General features: G+C 40.8%; 1 protein-coding gene and 1 pseudogene across 2 annotated transcripts; one reads left to right on the forward strand and one right to left on the reverse strand.

Annotated features, from left to right (window-relative positions):
* Positions 1-195: 195 nt before the first annotated feature.
* On the reverse strand, positions 196-1,929 carry LOC110760673 (hydroquinone glucosyltransferase). The gene has a single exon (XM_021962978.2). It carries the CDS (start codon positions 1,853-1,855, stop codon positions 416-418), a length of 1,440 nt encoding a protein of 479 aa, XP_021818670.2. The 5' UTR covers positions 1,856-1,929; the 3' UTR covers positions 196-415.
* Positions 1,930-10,378: 8,449 nt separating this feature from the next.
* On the forward strand, positions 10,379-12,045 carry LOC148294521 (hydroquinone glucosyltransferase pseudogene; annotated as a pseudogene). The gene is made up of 2 exons (XR_015835680.1): positions 10,379-10,486; positions 10,519-12,045. The product of XR_015835680.1 is annotated as a hydroquinone glucosyltransferase pseudogene (transcript).
* The last annotated feature ends 5,902 nt before the right edge of the window (positions 12,046-17,947 follow it).

Consider the following 17,947-nt stretch of genomic DNA (forward strand, 5'->3'; position numbering starts at 1 on the left):
TTTATGTTAGAAAGCATCCACCAATTGTCCATAGATTGCAAAACACTTTACATCTTTTAAATTATATGCATCTAAATTTTATATGTTCTCTTATTCTAAGCAAATTCAATCCAAAATATCGAACTCAAAGGGTCTTAAATTCCGCTAATACCTCATTGTCGTAAGTTTTGTTACCACAACAAATAAGTAACGATATTTTTCTCCGAAAAAAACAGTAATTTATTTCATAGATACTACTACAAGATCTGTATACAGACACTAACCCAGAATCGGAGAGTTCATACACATACAAAGATAAGACTTGTTACATCACAAATTGCATAAAAATAAAAATAAAGCAAAGCAAGTTTTTATTCAAAAAAGCACACAAAGGTTGAAATGTGTCCAAATATGGTTGAAGCGCTTCATGCATGGATCACTTGTTGCCCTTCAATATCTCAGCAACCTCAGCTAGAGATTTTGTAGACGACCCTTGTTGGCTCAAGGCCACTTTGGCTGCCTCTTTCAACTCCTTCATCTTGTTCCTTAGCAATCTCCCTTCATCTCCTTCAATCAAGCCCCTTGCATACTTGGCAATATCTTTGCCCTCCACTATGCCTTTGTCATTCATCTTGACCCTCCATGCAATCTTTATATCATCAGCCAACAAAACCGCGTTCGTGGGTTGCTCTGCATAGAGTGGCCAAGCAATCAAAGGCACGCCGTTCACAATGCTCTCCAGTGCTGAGTTCCACCCACAATGGGTCAAGAACCCACCTGTTGACTCGTGACTCAGCACTTGGATTTGTGGGGCCCATGATGGTACAACTAAGCCCACCCCTTTGGTTCTTTCCAAAAACCCATCAGGCAAAAAACTCAGCGGGTCCTTCTGTTGGGCATCAGAACTAAAATAAGTACCATTTTTAGTTGTCTCATTTGGGGTCCTCACAACCCAAAGAAACCTCTGGCCGCTCATTTCAAGCCCTAAAGCCAACTCCTTCATCTGCTCAAGTGAGTGGGTCCCGCCGCTCCCAAATGCTACAAATAACACGGACCCACGTGGCTGACTGTCTAGCCAGCTTAAGCACTCGTTCTCTCCATCTGATTTGCCGGTTGAACTGGGTTTAATCATCGGTCCGACTGGATAAACCGCTGGAAAACCTTGTGACACTTGGGCATCTTTCAAAGCCTTAAAAATTTCAGGTTCCAAATCCATGAAGCTGTTTACCATAATCCCATAAGCCAACTTGAACTTCTTGCTTACACTAAGTGTGGCTTTGTATCCCTGATTGTTCCTATCATGAACCGGGTCCAGAAAATCTCTACCGTGGAGCGGTACGCAACCGGGGAGCTGGACTGGTTCAAGCATGTCCTGGTATGCACAAGAAGTGGTCTCGTCAAGGCTTGGTAAATAAAACCCAAAAGACAAAGACATTGCATTCGATGACCAAAACAAGTAAGGTGCCACGTTGCATTCAATGGCCACATCAAATGCGTCCGAGCCCAAAACGTCAACTATAAGTGCTACTACACGAGTTGACTCATTTAGGACCTTTAGAGAGTCTCGTAGAGCGGAGAGGGATCGAGTCATGGTGAGTATGATTCGTGCTACGATATGAGCGTCCTTGGGGAGGTCATCGAGGTCTATGGGAGGGAGAAAGGTGGATGATATGGATTGAAGGTTAACTGCTTCAAGGATTTTCTTTTGGGGCGTCATGGATGACCCGTCATTTGGGATGATGAATGTGACGGCGAAGTTGTGGTGGACGACGAGTCGTTTGGCTAGCTCGATGAGGGGAGTGAGATGGCCTAGTCCTGGACTTGGGACAATGGCCAGATGGGGTGGTTTGAGCGTTTGCTGGATGTTGAAATCCATGGTGGGTGTAATGAATTGGCTTTGTGTTTGTCTTCAGTATTTAAGGAAGATATTGTGGGACTGAAAAACAAATGAAGATTGTGGGACTATTTATAAGGAAACGTATGCATCCATTGCAAGGAAGTTAAAGAGCTATTGCGGGCCAACCAGATTTTCAAAAGCGAAACTTTTTAAAAAAGAAAGAAAGAAAAAAAGAAGAAGAAGACAATTTTGTCAAACATATTCATAGGGAATTTGTACTACCTTGGCCGAGCTGTAATAATCCGATACATTTAACTTAGTTGATTTTGGGTTTTCGTAGGAAATGCTATAATGAGCGGAATGAGCGGAAGGACTTTCTCACAAGAGCAGATGACTAAATTAGCCTTGGGATTATCAAATCAAACTGATGGAGAACAAAAGGCTTGGTATCTATCATGAAAATACCTTTAACACCCCTATCCGACGGTCAACAAAAATCTTCCTTAAATACTTAGGCAAACACAAACTCCACACAAATTAAACCAACCATGGAATTACACACCCATCAAAAACTCAACCCACCCACCCCATGTGTCCATCGTCCCCACTCTGCCATCATAAAATATTTGATGATTGTTTTTTCAAATATTCAAATACGTGTGCCTTGTAAGATTATGTGATCCATCTATTCGTAGTCTATATGATATTTGACGATTGTTGTTTTAAGGGGATGTATTTAATTGAGATTTTAAAAGATTATTTTGGAATTAAAAAGTCTTGCGGATTTAAGCATAATATAATTACTTATAGGATTTTTTTTAAGGCTTAATTATGTACATGCCATCTGTGCTTTCCAACTTGTCTTAGATTACCATCTGTGTTTACAAATGTCTCAAAATACCCCCAACCTTTGAAAAACGATCTCGAGTTACCCATTCCGTCAATATTATAGACGTTCCATTATAATGTGGAGTTTCACCCACAAAAATATTATAATAATGATAACAACTTAGTTTTTTTTTCTTCTTATTATTTGATATGATTAGACGTTTCTTGATGTGCCACTGCCTCTGACTTGTCATTCTGATTTCCCCAATTTTCAATATTATAACAGTGCAACAGTATTGTACTGGATTTCACCTTCTTGTCGTCTAGTGGCACTTGTCGTTGATCGTTTTGGTGCCGACACCTTTTTTTTTTTTGGTGCAAAGGAGGGCTAACGCCCAAAAAAAGAAACAGCAACTATAAGGGAATTAAACGAGGACTAGCCACATTGCTAGTATCAGCAGCAAGGACAGTACTAAGAAAGGCAGGCTCCGAGTCAAAAATATGAGGTCCAAGAGGGAGATCATAGCTTTTGGTAGCCAGAAGATCAGCAGCACGATTTTGCTCACGGTAGATATGGGTAAGAGAGCAAGTCCAGTCATCATGAAGCTTCAGATGACAGCAGTTTAGAAGACTAAAAAGAGGATGATCATACATAGGAGCATTCTGAAGGAGGGCCACCACAGAGCTAGCATCACATTCAACTTCCACAACTCTGAAACCCATATTCCAAGCCAACTTGAGGCCCCAAAAAACACCCCACAGTTCAGCCTCTAGGATTGTCCCAACCCCAAGATTCACAGAAAAACCATTTAACCACTTGCCAGTGGAGTCTCTCAAGATACCACCAGCACCAATACAACCCGTTTCAGTTTTCCTGCTACCATCAGTATTGATTTTACAGATCCCATGCCTGGGAGCAATCCAATGTAACTGAATCAGACGCATCACAACAGAATCAGGAGTATGATTACAAACAGTAAACCAGTCCATAGCATAATTCAAAATTATTTGACGAGAGTTAGGCGGAGTCGAAAAATTCTGTTCAAAGACCACCTTACAACGCCATTTCCAAACAAACCAAATATAAACTGTGAAGACCAACGACCAAGGAATACTATGAAAGGTTCTGTGGGATTTTAAGTTTTTAAGAAGCCAAGAATCAAAGTCAACCATTGGGAAATTAGGAGCCTCAACATCCTCCCAAAAATCCTTCCCAATTAATTGAGTAGTAGTGCAATCAATAAACAGATGATCAAGGGATTCCACATGAGAGGAGCACCTCGGACAGGAAGTGTCCTGACCAATCCCCCTCTTCTGTCTTTGAACATTGGTAAGAAGTTTCTTATGACAAAGAACCCAAAGGAAGGTTTTAATTCTAATAGGAATGTGAAGCTTCCAAATAAAGTTCCAAGACCACGTCAAAGGATCATCATTAATGGTGGAAATGTCATAGGCTGTTTTAACAGAAAACTTACCATTAGTAGTGAGATTCCAGATGCATCTATCAGGACCACTGTCTTGAAAACCAGCATGCACACAAAGGATCAAGTGGACAATATGAGCAGGCATACGCTCCAGTAAGCAAATAACATTCCATGTGTTGTCTGCAAAAAAGTCACTAACCTTAAGAAGGAGCATATCTTCAGAAATGTCAATAGTAGCATATTGGATCAAAGGCCCACAGCTAAGCCAATTATCAGTCCAGAATCTGATAGTATCACCAGAACCCACCCTCCATTTGGTACCATGAGGAATAATCTGAGCACCAAAGAGGATACCCCTCCACGCACTAGAGCTACAAGAAGTATAGCTATCATTGGCAGCCAGAATATCACAATTCCTGAGATATTTGGCTTTAAACACTTGAGCCCAGAGACCATGATCATCTTGATGCAGTCTCCAAGCATTTTTAGCCAGTAAGGCCTTATTCATCAAGGCAGCACTTTTTAGACCCAAACCACCAGTGGCTTTTGGATTACAAACAGTCTTCCAATTGACTAAGTGAACCTTGGCCTTATCATCAGTATGACCCCAAAGAAAGTTCCGGTTCAACTGGTCAAGCTTGTTACACACCGACATAGGCAATTGAGCAGTTTGCATAGTGTAGATAGGGATGGCTGAGGTGACAGATTGCACTAAGGTAATTCTGCCAGCCATGGATAGAGTGTGACTCTTCCAGGAAGAGAGCCTTTTCTGGACTTTATCAAGGATCTCATGATAAGTGTCTTTAGTAACTCTTTTATGGATAAGAGGAACTCCAAGGTACTTACCAAGACAATCGGTAAGGGGGGACCCATTAATGGTAGCAATAGAATGAGCCAAATCAGCAGAAACGTTAGGAGAGACACAAATAACAGACTTTTCAAAGCTCACCCTTTGGCCAGAGAGATGACAAAACTCATCCAAGCAGTTCTTCATTAAAAAAGCTTGATTAGTGGAAGCTTTACCAAACAAAATAAGGTCATCAGCAAAGAAAAGGTGGGAGATAAAGGGTCCACCCCGACTAACCTGAAGAGGCTTCCAGTCATGATCATGAATCTTCTTTTGGATGATATGAGAAAGCTTTTCCATGCATAAAACAAAGATGTAGGGAGAAAGAGGATCTCCTTGACGAATGCCACAAGTAGGAGAGAAAGCAGCTGTTAATTCACCATTAAGGATAGCTTTATAATCCACAGAGTTGATACATTGCATTATCAACTCAAGGAATCTGCCTCTCAAACCAATCTCCCACAACACATCTTTGATAAACCTCCAACTTAGACGATCATAAGCCTTGGAGAGATCAACTTTCCAGGCAATGAAGCCAGTTTTTCCTTTCGTCATTTTGAATTTATGCAAGACTTCCTGAGCAACAACAATATTATCAACAATTTGCCTTCCCGGAACGAAACTCACTTGGGTGGGGCTAACCAATTTGGACATAAGAGGTCTGAGCCTGGCAACGAGGATCTTGGAGACTACCTTGTAAAGGGTGTTACACAGACTAATAGGCCTCAGTTGAGACATAGTCACAGGTCTTTCAACTTTAGGGACCAAGGCAATTAGGGTAGAATTCAATTGGTCAGGAAGCGAGGCTGTAGCAAAACAATCCTTAATGAGGGAAGTAATGTCATTAGAACAAAGGTCCCAATAAGTTTGATAGAACACCGCAGGAAAGCCATCAGGACCAGGAGTTTTTAAGCCACCAATAGTAAACAAGCTATCTTTTATTTCAAAATCAGAGACAGGAGCATTCAACCCCACCAAAACAGTTTCATCAGGCTTCAGGAACAATTGCGGTAACAAAGAATAATCACCAATCTCGGTATTTCCACAGAAAAGGTCTTGGAAATAATCAGTAATAATTTGTTTCATACCAGATTTTTCAGTGATCCACACACCATCAGCGTTATTCAAACCCTCAAGTTTGTTTCTCCTCCGACGGATAATAGTTGACAAATGAAAGAATTTGGTGTTCCTATCCCCTTCCTTAAGCCAAGTATTTCTCGATTTCTGGAGCCATAACAATTCTTCCTGTTCAAGAATGGTGTTGTACTCTTTCAATAAATCAGATTCAAGCTTACTGAGAAAGATATCAGCACCCAAACAGAGGTTCCTTTGAATACCAGCAAGTCTAGCCATTATTTTTCTTTTCTTTTGAAATAAACAACCAAACACATGTTTATTCCAGGCATGTAAAGGGACAACTAGACTAGCAGTTTTTTGGGCTGCATGACCTTGCCCCGACTGCCAAAGGTCAGTAATAAAATCAGTAAAATTGGGGTGGCTTAACCACATGGCTTGGAAACGGAACGGTGCAGAATCTCTGGTAGGTACATGATGAGAGAATAAGTTGACCAAAATAGGGCAGTGATCAGAGTTGATTTTCGGCAAATGAGAGAGGTGGGCCTCAGGAAAAAGAATAGTCCAAGCAGTGTTACTAAGACCTCTGTCCAGTCTCTTCCATATAAGATTTTCCAAGTTCCTCTTGTTGCACCAAGTAAACTTAGGCCCAGAAAAACCCAAGTCAACCAGATGATTACGATCAATCCAATCAATGAAGTGTTGGCCACCAAAGCTGGGAAGACCCCCACATTTTTCAGAAGCACACACAGTATCATTAAAATCCCCAAGGATCAACCAAGGCAGATTAGAAGCAGAAGCCAGACCATCTAAATAATTCCAGAGAGATTTTCTAATGCCCGGGCACGGATTAGCATAAACAACAGTGAGGATCCAAGAACCTTCATCCATAGTTACCAAGGCTGAGATAGTCTGGCTGGAATGAGAGATAACCTGCAAAGAAACAGAGGGACCATTCCAAAGCAACCAGACTCCTCCTGAGAAACCAGTGGCATCAACAATATGATAGCAAGAGAAACCCAAACTTTTAGCAATATTAAGAGCCCTAGAACCACCGATTCTAGGCTCTAAAACAGCAAGAACATCAATAGCATAGATCTTCTTTAAATCCTTGATAGTACAAGCACATTCAGTTTTTCCAGCACCCCTAACGTTCCAAGAGACAATAATCATTGGATAAAAAGATGGTGGGACAGACCAAGGAAAACCCTTAACAATCACCTTGCTGAGCTCCACACAAACGGGGAGCATCATTGACAACAGGCAGATCAGCCCCCATACCAACATCATGAGCATCATGAAAAAATTGTTCCTCACTAATCTCCATAGTGTCACAAGATAGCATAGGAGGAGAAGACTCATAAGATTTGGTAACATTGTTCCCAGGGTCTGGAGGTATAAGTACAGAAAGATTGGTACCCTTATCCATAAGGTTCCCAGTAAAAGGGTTTGTCACATTAAAGGAGAATTTACCTGCAATATCATCCTGAACATCAGCTCCAGGAACCTGCATCCCTACCGAGCTGAGACCAGCAGCAGCAAGAGGCCGAGCTCCAAAATTGTTCTTCAGGTGTCCCCAAGTACCAGAGCTGGGTGGCTTGCCATCACCCCCAAGAGTGTCTTGGTTAGAGATGTCTTTGAGGGGTTTCTTAGACATCCAACCTTTCGGGTCTCGACTAGCCAAGGTTTGTTTGCCTGAGCCACTCAACTTAGAGTTTGCTGGTTGGAAAGGACGGTTGGGCTTCCTCATGCTTGCCTTTTGGTCTGCAGAAGGAGGAGAGATTGCAGCAACAGGCTCCTCAACTGCCATATCATTATTATCTCCATTATCCAACACAGAAAACCTGGATCCAGAAGCACCAAGATTGGGTTCATTGCCATCACGCTTAGAGATTTTCTTTCTAGTATCTGCACCTCGCCCCTGATCACTAGGATTCTTCTTTGTGGAAATCTTTGGCTTCATTAGCATCCATTGGCCGTGTATCTTAGCTGGGTTTTCAGCAACTAAGTTTTCAGGACTAAAACTATCCACACCAATTTGCTTGACTGGAGTAGTCTCCTCCTTACTCTCAATAATTTCCGAAACTGCTGTTGTATTCTCCTTCATGCTTTCAGTATTTGCTGATTCAGAATTTGCTGATTCAGTTTCTTGCTTTTTAGTTTGTAAGATAACAGGGCAAGAATCTCTACCATGCCCATAACAGCCACATTCAAAACAAACCAATTGAATTCCTTCATAAACAACCCCAAAAGTACGCCCTTCAACAACTATAAAAGGAGTGAGCGGCTTAGCAAGATTAAGTTCAACACAGACCCGAGCAAATTTACCTCTGGCTTGACTCATGGTATGGGCATCCACTTTCACAGTTTGGCCAACAAGATTGCCAATTTTTTCCATTATATCTGTTCTGAAGTATTCCACATTTAACCCATTAATCCGAACCCAAGCAGTCATATGGGTGATCCGTTCCTCTTTAGGATTGAAACCAGGCTTCCACCTTTGAGTGGCCAAATACTGGCCAGCAATTTGCCATGGTCCTCCAGTAAGCACATAATTCATATCCTCCTCTAATAAGAATTTCACAATGAAAAAATTATTATCCAGGTCGATGAGGCTCATCGGACCCTTTAGAGCCCAACGTTGAAGGAGACGATTCCGCAGGAAAGTATAGCTCAATGGGCGACCCATGAGCTTAATAATCACTGCTGTCCGCCAAGGTCTGTAGAGGCAGTCTTTCACCTTCTCAGAGAAATCAATTGATGGAATTGGTTCATTTTTTATTACAAAATCATCTTCCCCAAAAACAAAATTATCTTGGGCCAAACCAAAATCCCCTGATACCTTATCTTTGAAGCTCATCGAAAACGGAGGCAGAGCAAGGGGAGGCTCAGGGGACTCAGATCCACCAACATCAGCCATTTCCTGTGTTCGGGCTCTCTTCTCACCAGTGGAAGGGCCATCTGAAGTAGATCCACTCACTCCTGCTTTGAAAGCAAAATCTGGCATCTCAGCCAGCCACCAGGGACGAAGGAGATGGCCAAGGGGTTGTAAGGACAGCCTGTAGCAAGGAGCTACAGTAACAGCAGCCGACACAGGACGATGCCCACGAAAACGATAATAAATAATAACCAAACTCTTTTGTGCCGACACCTTTGATGTGGCACTTGTCGTGTATAAAAATAGAATAAAGTGAACTCATTTTTGCTTCAATAATCAAACGACTATGATAAAAAAAAGCAAATCTTTAAGAGTGTTCCTAAACGAACCCTAAAATTAACTGAGTACACCATATGATCTATGTACACCCTAATATTTAAATCAAAATATAAAATTAACTAAGTACACCCTATTTAATTACCAAAAATACCCCAGATACACCCTAATCCATTCTATCACACAGAAGCAAACCCATTTGAATATGGTAACAGCATTCATCAAGGTCAAGTGGCATACTAAATTATTCGGATATCATAGCTGAGAAGCTTTGATTCAAAGGCAGCAGAAAGCCCCTTGTTTTCTCTTTGATTTATTATTCGCCAAAACCAATACAACCACATCGAGAATACATATCGATCAACGAGTTACTTATCCTAATATTTTCTCTAAAATCTTGCTTCATAATAAACCGATTTATCCACAAGCCTAATCCAAAGCGTTCCCAAATCCGCACAAGCAGCAATTACAACAATTAAGGTTACATAGTCTGGTTCCACACCCGAGAGCTGCATCTCTCGAAACCACTCCAATGCTTGCTCGAACTGACCTTTCTTGACAAACCCACCAATCAAAACAATCAAAGAAACCGCATCTCTCTGTGGCATTTGTTCAAACAGCTTGACCGCATCGTCAAACTTGCCATTTTTCATATACCCATCAATCATCGTATTCCAAGACATTGAATTCTTCACATACATTTATTTCATAATTCAAAATATCCTTTTTGGTAATTTTATATTAGGATAAATTAGTAATTCAATAAATAGTTTGATAGTAGGGTGTACTCAGTTAATTTTAAGGTTCATTTAGCACCACTCATCTTTAATCATTATGATTGCTAAAGTACATACTATTACCGAAGACACTATTAACAAGTAATATTACAGAAGACATATCATATATGAAATTAATGAAGACACTAGAAAATGGTCAAATAATATGCATGATGTGAGTGGTGATGTCGAATGATACACGAAATGACAAATTCGAAAGCAAAAACTAGAAATACATGAGTAAATCAGATCTTATCTTCTTTTATTGATAAGTAAAATATATGTTTAAAATATACTAATCACATTTATTATTTTCCAAACATTATTTATTAAATTACGTGACCTAGTTTATGTCTTAAAAAGTTTATAAAACAATGAAAAGACAAAGAAAGCCAACCATTCTCAACATGAAAATACTTCAACACCCTCCTCCTCTTCTTCTAGCCACCAACAGACAGTGATCTCAATCTTCATTAAGTACCTTCTCAAACCACCAAACCCAAGTATACTTTTCTTTTCTTTTTTTGATTGAGAAGTACACTTTTCTTTCTTCTTCCATTTTCATTCCCTAAACACCAAAAGCTTCACAGTTTTCATTTGACCGCCATGGAATTGGACAGCCACCACCACAACAAACTGATCAAGCCACCCCACATCGCCATTGTCCCTAGCCCAGGCATAGGCCACCTCATCTCCCTCGCCGAACTAGCCAAACGACTCGTCGTCCACTGTAGCTTCACCTTCACATTCATCATCCCAAATGACGGGTCGCACTTGGCACCTCAAAAGAAAGTCCTTGAAGCCCTAGATCCCCAAGCCATATCACACATCTTCCTCCCTCCTGTAAGCTTCCATGACCTCCCTGAGGACGTTATGGTCGAAACCAAAATCGCCCTCACCTTGACTCGGTCCCTCTCGGCTCTACGCGATTCGTTTAAAGGCCTGGTTGAGTCAACTCGGCTAGTGGCACTTGTTATTGATGTTTTTGGTGTGGACGCCTTTGATGTGGCCAATGAATTCCAAGTGTCCCCTTACATTTTTTCCCCCTCAGCTATTGGTTTGTGGCTTATATTTCATCTCCCACACCTTCACGAGACCACTACTTGTGAGTATAGGGACTTGCCTGAACCGGTCCAACTTCCGGGTTGTGTTCCCCTTCACGGTCGGGATTTCCCGGACGCAGTTGAGGACCGGTCCAAAGAGGCCTATAAAGCGATTGTTCGAATTTGCGAGAAGTTTAGGTCGGCTGCTGGGATCATGGTCAATAGCTTTGTGGACTTGGAACCGGGTGCTTTCAAGGCTTTCAAGGAGCATGGACAAGGTTTTCCACCGGTTTACCCAGTTGGACCGGTGATAAAGACCGATTCAGCTGATGGTTTTGAAGAGAATGAGTGTTTGAAGTGGCTCGACAAGCAGCCCAATGGGTCAGTATTGTTTGTTTCATTTGGGAGTGGTGGGAGTTTCTCACAAGAGCAAATGACTGAATTAGCCTTGGGACTTGAATTGAGTGGGCAGAGGTTTATTTGGGTTGTTAAGAGCCCAAATGAGACATCTAAAAATGCAAGTTATTTTAGTATCCAAGGCGCTGAGGACCCTTGTGGTTTTCTACCACATGGGTTTTTGGAGAGGACCAAAGAGGTAGGCCTAGTGGTCCCATCTTGGGCCTCACAAGTCCAAGTGTTGAGTCATGGGTCAACGGGTGGGTTTTTGACCCATTGCGGGTGGAACTCAACATTAGAGAGCATTGTGCATGGTGTGCCTCTGATTGCTTGGCCGCTCTATGCAGAGCAGAAGATGAACAAGGTGCTACTAGTTGATGGTTTGAAGGTTGCTTTGGAGGTGCAAGTGAATGAGAAGGGCATAGTTGAGAGGCAAGATATTGCAAAGGATGTTAGGGCACTGATTGAAGGAGATGAAGGGAAATTGCTAAGGAGCAAAATGAAAGAGCTTGAAGAGGCAGCCAAAGTGGCTTTGACCCAAGAAGGGTCTTCAACCAAGTCACTTGCTGAGGTGGCTCAGATATGGAAGGGCCTCAAGATCTAATGTAACCTAGCTAACGTGTAAATTAATAACGACGCGGCTCAGGTAGGAACATCTCTTTGCGAACCTCTATTTGGGGCTCCATCTCAGCCATTGAAGTGATCTCAACGGCTGGAGGAAAAAAACAAACTCACACTAGAATCGGGTACGCTGTAGCTTCTCTTTTGCCGCTCGCACCTTTTTTCGTTCATTCCTTGCGCCATTTAATTATTTTATGAATTATAACTACAAACCCCAAAATCTCACAACACAAATACCCAAAAGGTCATAACTCCACCCAAAAACCAGATTAAAGAAAAAAATGTTTTCATTTGTGCAAAATCTCACGACCCAAAATCTCTGAACTCCATTTATCAACTTCTCAAATACCCATTTCTCAACATCTCCGTGATCGAGTGGAGCCTCTTTCTTCTTCCTTCCTTTCTTCAATCAATTTTTTAAGTTCACCGAGAAACCCGAAAATCTTACAACCCAGCTACCACCCAAAATCTCTTAACAACATTTCTCAAGTTCTCCCTAATGATCGTTGCCTCTGATATCAACACATGAAGGGACAACGGAGTTTGCCTAAGATATCCAAGAATCATGAACGATTTGTCCAAAATTAATGCTCCCGACATCAGCCCCGTAATCGACCTCTGATATCAAAGAATCATCAGCATCCCCAGAAAAAAAAGATTATATTCATGTAAGTTTATATATTGTAATTGAGAATCCTTAAGAAACCGATTCCATTGGTTGAAATTATCTTTTAGCAGAGGATTTCATTTCTTTAGGGGTTCTGGGTGTGTTTATAATAGTGTGAGTAGGGTATGATGTATGTGTCTTCGTTTGTAATAGTCTGAGTTGGATGGATATAGGTATGATGTTTGTATCTTGATGTGTTCATAATAGTCTGAGTAGTATGGATATGGTGGATATGGGTATCATTTATGTATCTTAATGATAATAGTCTGAATAGTATGGATATGGGTATGTTGTCTGTATCTTGATGTGTTGAAAATAGTTTGAGTAATGTGGATATGGGTATGACATGCAGGGACGGATCCACAGAGGAGCAAGGGTGGTCAAGTGACCCCTGCAACTCTGGAATTTGCCATTAGAGGGGAGAAAATTGACTCCTGCAAACTGCTCGACGAAAGTCCCCAAAGAGCAGCGCTCTTATCGACCTTGTAATCTGATGCTCGTTGGGCAGCTAAGAAGAGACGCCTCATAGATAAAGTCCACAAAATGTAATGTCAAATTTCACCTTCACTGCCTTGGTTCTTTTGCTTTCAGTTTCGTCAATTCTTCATTATTTTTCAATGTAGTTTGATGGCTATCTGTGATTTGCTCACTATTCTGAGATTTCAGTTTAGCTTAATGAGTACCCATTGGTTGGTATGTAGGGAAAAATTAAAAAAAAAGGCTTCTTCTTATTTTAACTTTGAAGAAGTATGGATATTTGACAAAAGTGAAGATAACTGCTTGGTGGGACTGATATTTGATGCTTCATTTTGTATTTGGTTGATTAAATATTGATGGAAATATAAATTTAAGATCTTGAAGTATGGGGCCTCGGGGAAATTAAGGCATTCCCAGCTATTTGGTTTGTCTTGGCTGAAATAGATTTCTTAAGAAAACGAAACAACAGAGAGGCCCAATTAGTTTTTTTATATGAATTTTCGGTTAGCTTTTCTCCATCAATGGAGTGATATCTTACTTGTCTGTTGTGATGCGTTTGCTATATGTTTTGATGCATTTGATATCTGCTATAATGCATTTGGTATCTCTTTTGATGCATTTGCTATCTGTTATGATACCTTTGGTATCTGTTACGATGCATTTGGTATCTGTTTTTATGCATGTTCTATCTGTTATGATGCATGTGGTATATGGTATGATGCATTTAATGTATGTTATGTTGTTTTTGGTATCTGTTATGATGTATTATTACCTATCTATTATGAAGCATTGGCTATCTAATTTCGCGCTAACCCTCTCGTTCCCTCATCCTAAAAATATTCACGCTTCTTCTCTCTTTTCATCCCCAAATCGAAACCACTTCCTGTTGTAAAAATGGCTCACATTTAGTATGCAAGTGAAGGAGTGAGCGACCGGTCGCAAGGTTTGGGCGACCGGACGTTTTTCCACAGATTCGAAGTCTGGAGAAATCGCAAGAAGCGACCGGTCGCAAGGTATCCGCGACCGGTCGCAAGGTATCCAAAATGTATCAGCGACCGGTCGCAAGGTATCCGCGACCGGTCGCCAGACGTGCTGTGCTGTTTTTTCCTACGCGTTTTCAAGTCCTCCTTGGTGTACTACCACTTTCTATCGACTTGCAAGGATTTTTCTGATCACTTCTGAGGTAATAAGAGGTGGCAAGCAGCTGGAAAGTTGGGGAGAACACTTTGGCAAATTGATGACTTGCTTCAATGAGTGAATTCTCTCTTGGTTCAAGAGATTGATGGCAGCTATAGCAGCCATTGATCACTTGCTTTGTGAGCTGCCATAACAGGTGTCTAAAGTTGGATAACTAAAGCAAGAACGTGCAGAACTTAATGATACCTTATCTTGGAGTCCAAAGGCTTATATAAGAGAGAAGAGGAAGCAAGAGAATGTTAACATGTTGTCAAGAGCATAAGGTGGTTAATCTCAAAGTTGTCAAGTAGCTGGAGCTATTGTGTGCAAAGGGAGGTTATCTCACCAAGGGAGAACGTGAGAGAGAGCAATCAGTTCAAGTTAGAGCTGAGTTGTAGTCTTGAGTGTCTAGACACCTAAGGGGGGAAAACACCAAGGGTTGTGAGAGTGTTCACAAGTGTATCAAAGTGTTGAGCAAGGGGTGTGAGAGAAAAGAGAACTTGGGGAAAGAATAGAGTTCTAAGGGGGTTTTCTGTGTAAAACCAAAGTTGTAACTTATTCTTTCACAAAGTGAATTTCTCAAGGGGATCACCAAGAGGATGTAGGCATTTGCTGAACCTCTAAAATACTTGTGTCACTTTGTGCTTGGTTGGTTTCTCAAGTGTGAGTGTGTGTGTGTGATTCATCCATTCATTGTGTGTGTCACTAAGTCCATCAACAACAAGATCTTAGTGGGAGTGTGGAGTGGAGTTTCGTTCTCAATTCACCACACTTCCCTCCTCCTCTCTCCTTATCTCTTTTCCAGACCCAAACTTTAAAATTCCCACAACCACTCTCTCTCTCTCTCTCTCCCTCTCTGTGGCTACATGGTCTCCAAGAAGAAGTATGATTGCTTTGTAAGTATGCATTTCAAGAATTCAATCTCTTATTTCGTGTTTGGGTTTCAAGTTTTATTTTTATTTTTGCAGAATCTGGGTTGGTTTGTCTCCTCTCTCCCTCTTCGTTCTAGTAGTCTCTCGCTCTTGGTTTGTATCAATTCCTAAACTCCAATTTGTTTTTTCTTTAAATATGTTTCCTGATTAATTTTTCTGTACTTGTTCTGAAAAAAGGTGGTATATTGTTGTTGGTTCATTGTATCTAGTTCACAGTTTTGATAAATTTTCAACCATTCTAAGCAGGGCAATTGTACAGATTGATGGTAGAAAAATTAGCAGATCTTGATAGTCCTTGAAAGTTTGTGAATCTCCTTTGTTTGATTGTGCTGTGAATTTTTTTTTCGGGATAGGATATGCTGTGATTCTTTGGTGGCAGTATTATATGAGGAGAGGGACTTGCAAATTTGGCACTTGTAACCATCAAAGTTGGTGAAAATATTAGGCCCTGTTTGGTAAGCTAGACTGGATTGGACTGGATTAACCTTTCTACATTACACTGGACTGGTTAGGATATTACTGGATTTTAAGAAGTTGTTTGGTGCAGTACAACACCAAAGTTGAGATTAGTATGCCATTTATTTATTTTTATATTCTCATTTCCAAATTAATTACAACAAAATAAATTTTCAATCCAACAAAAAAATACAAACATAAAATAAAAAGCTAGAAGACGAAAGGCATGAGGTGGAGTTTGATCGCAGCAGCAGGTTCCCAGAAGTAGACGCCAGCACTCAAGCTTTCACTCCCTCCCCAAATACCAGTTTTTACCTACTCTTTATCAGATCTTGAATTTTCAGCCACCTCCCTTCATATCTCAAAGAACAAAAAATTGCAAAATTATATATATAAATAAAGAGGAAGAAGTTATGAATCTGCCTTTCACCAATTTTTTCTTCCACGATATGCCTTTCATTCAAGATCTGAGGTCTATATATGGCAACGAAGAAGATTTGGCAAAGGGGAAGAGAGAGAGGATCTGAGAGAAGAGAGAAGAGGAGAAAAGAAGAGAAGAGGGGAAGAAAGAGAGAAGAAGATAAGAGAAGAGAAGAGTAGAGGGGAAGAGAGAAAGAAGAAGAAGACAGAGAACAGAGAAGAGAGAGAAGAGAGAGAAGAAGAGAGATGGCTGGAGGCGTGCTCTCTGGCTTCGAAACCCACGTCTGGGGTTGGGTTTCTAAGCCCCAATTATTTGGGACTTGGATCCAAAGTCAATATCCAGTCCTAGACACACTTTAAGTCCACCAAACAATGGCTAGGACTCATGTCCATTTTAATTGAAAATATCCAGTCCAGTCCAGCTTACCAAACGGGGCCTAGTATTAAACCCATAAAAGATAGTGTAGCATGTTTCTTTGTCAGTTGTTGACTAATAAGTGCTGTAGGCATGTTCAGTGCATCTTGTGAGGCTCGAGGGCAACTTGCCTCCTTGGTTCTCACGCAGCTAGTGGAGATATCACATGCATCCAGCTCCATTCCTTTTACGGTTATTAAAAGAGCAGAAGCTCGGCCATTTTAGGTGGGGGGATGCAAAGGTAAGGGTAGCTGGGTTTTGGGTTATGTTGATTTAACTCAAACGGATCTTGTACTGGTGTTATTCTCATAGTGAAGAAATCATCTCTCCGGGGACGTAGGCAAGAGTTTGATGAACCTCGTTAAATCTCTTGTGCACTATTTTTATTCCTTGTTTACATTATTTGTTCATAAATCCATTGAAAACAAGGTCTTGGAGTGTTTAATTGTACAACAGAAATACCCGTCATACTTGGCTTAGTACGTTCACTGTTATGGGTCCTCTGCATAGGCACCTTCAATATCATTATCACTAATTTTCTACAAAGAAATAAAAACCTACCAGACATGAACCGATCACAGAAGTGCCATAAACGCTTGCCGAGCATTCACAACCAACATAAACATGTATCACTAGCTACTCAAGCTCAAGGTTCGTGTTAATGCATGCATAAATGCCCATGTCATACTTGGTTCAATGTTCTGGGTCCCTTAGGCACCTTCAGTATCAATATCGCTAATTTTCAACCAAGAAAAAACCTAACAGATATGAACCGATTACATAAATGTCACAAAAGCTTCCCAAACATTCAAAAACAACGCCAAAAGGTATCACTACATACTCAAACGCAGGGTCCGTGAATTAAATCAAACTCCCGCATAAATGCATGTGTCATATTTGGTTGAGTACCTTCACTGTTCTACGCTCTCTGAGTGGGTTGCATATTCTCAGCAACTGGAGCACCAATGTCTGCGTCAGGACATGAACTGCAACATCGAAACAAAAATGCATAAATAATGACAAATCGTTAAAAGGAAATATATTCAACTAATATATACGATATATTTGCTTACGGGCTCGCAAGTCTTGGACATCTTCTTCTATCCTGCACTCAGTGCATTGACGTTTATGTCGTCCCGTTGCCTTCCCATGTTGTCCTTTAACTCTTTTTGTACTCTGAACTTTTGATGTATGGCAAATGAAACCTTGAACACAGATTATTTCTAGCATAGTTTATTCTTAATATGTGAAAACCATTTTTGAACTTGTGATGTATGGCAAATCAACCAGTTAACACAGCTTGTTGCTAGCATAGTTTATTCTTAATCTGTGAAAGAGTTCTAAACTACTGATGTATGGCATTCC

The sequence above is a fragment of the Prunus avium genome, chromosome 5 (genome assembly GCF_965620075.1).
Source record: "Prunus avium chromosome 5, drPruAviu1.hap1.1, whole genome shotgun sequence".
Lineage (NCBI taxonomy): Eukaryota > Viridiplantae > Streptophyta > Magnoliopsida > Rosales > Rosaceae > Prunus > Prunus avium.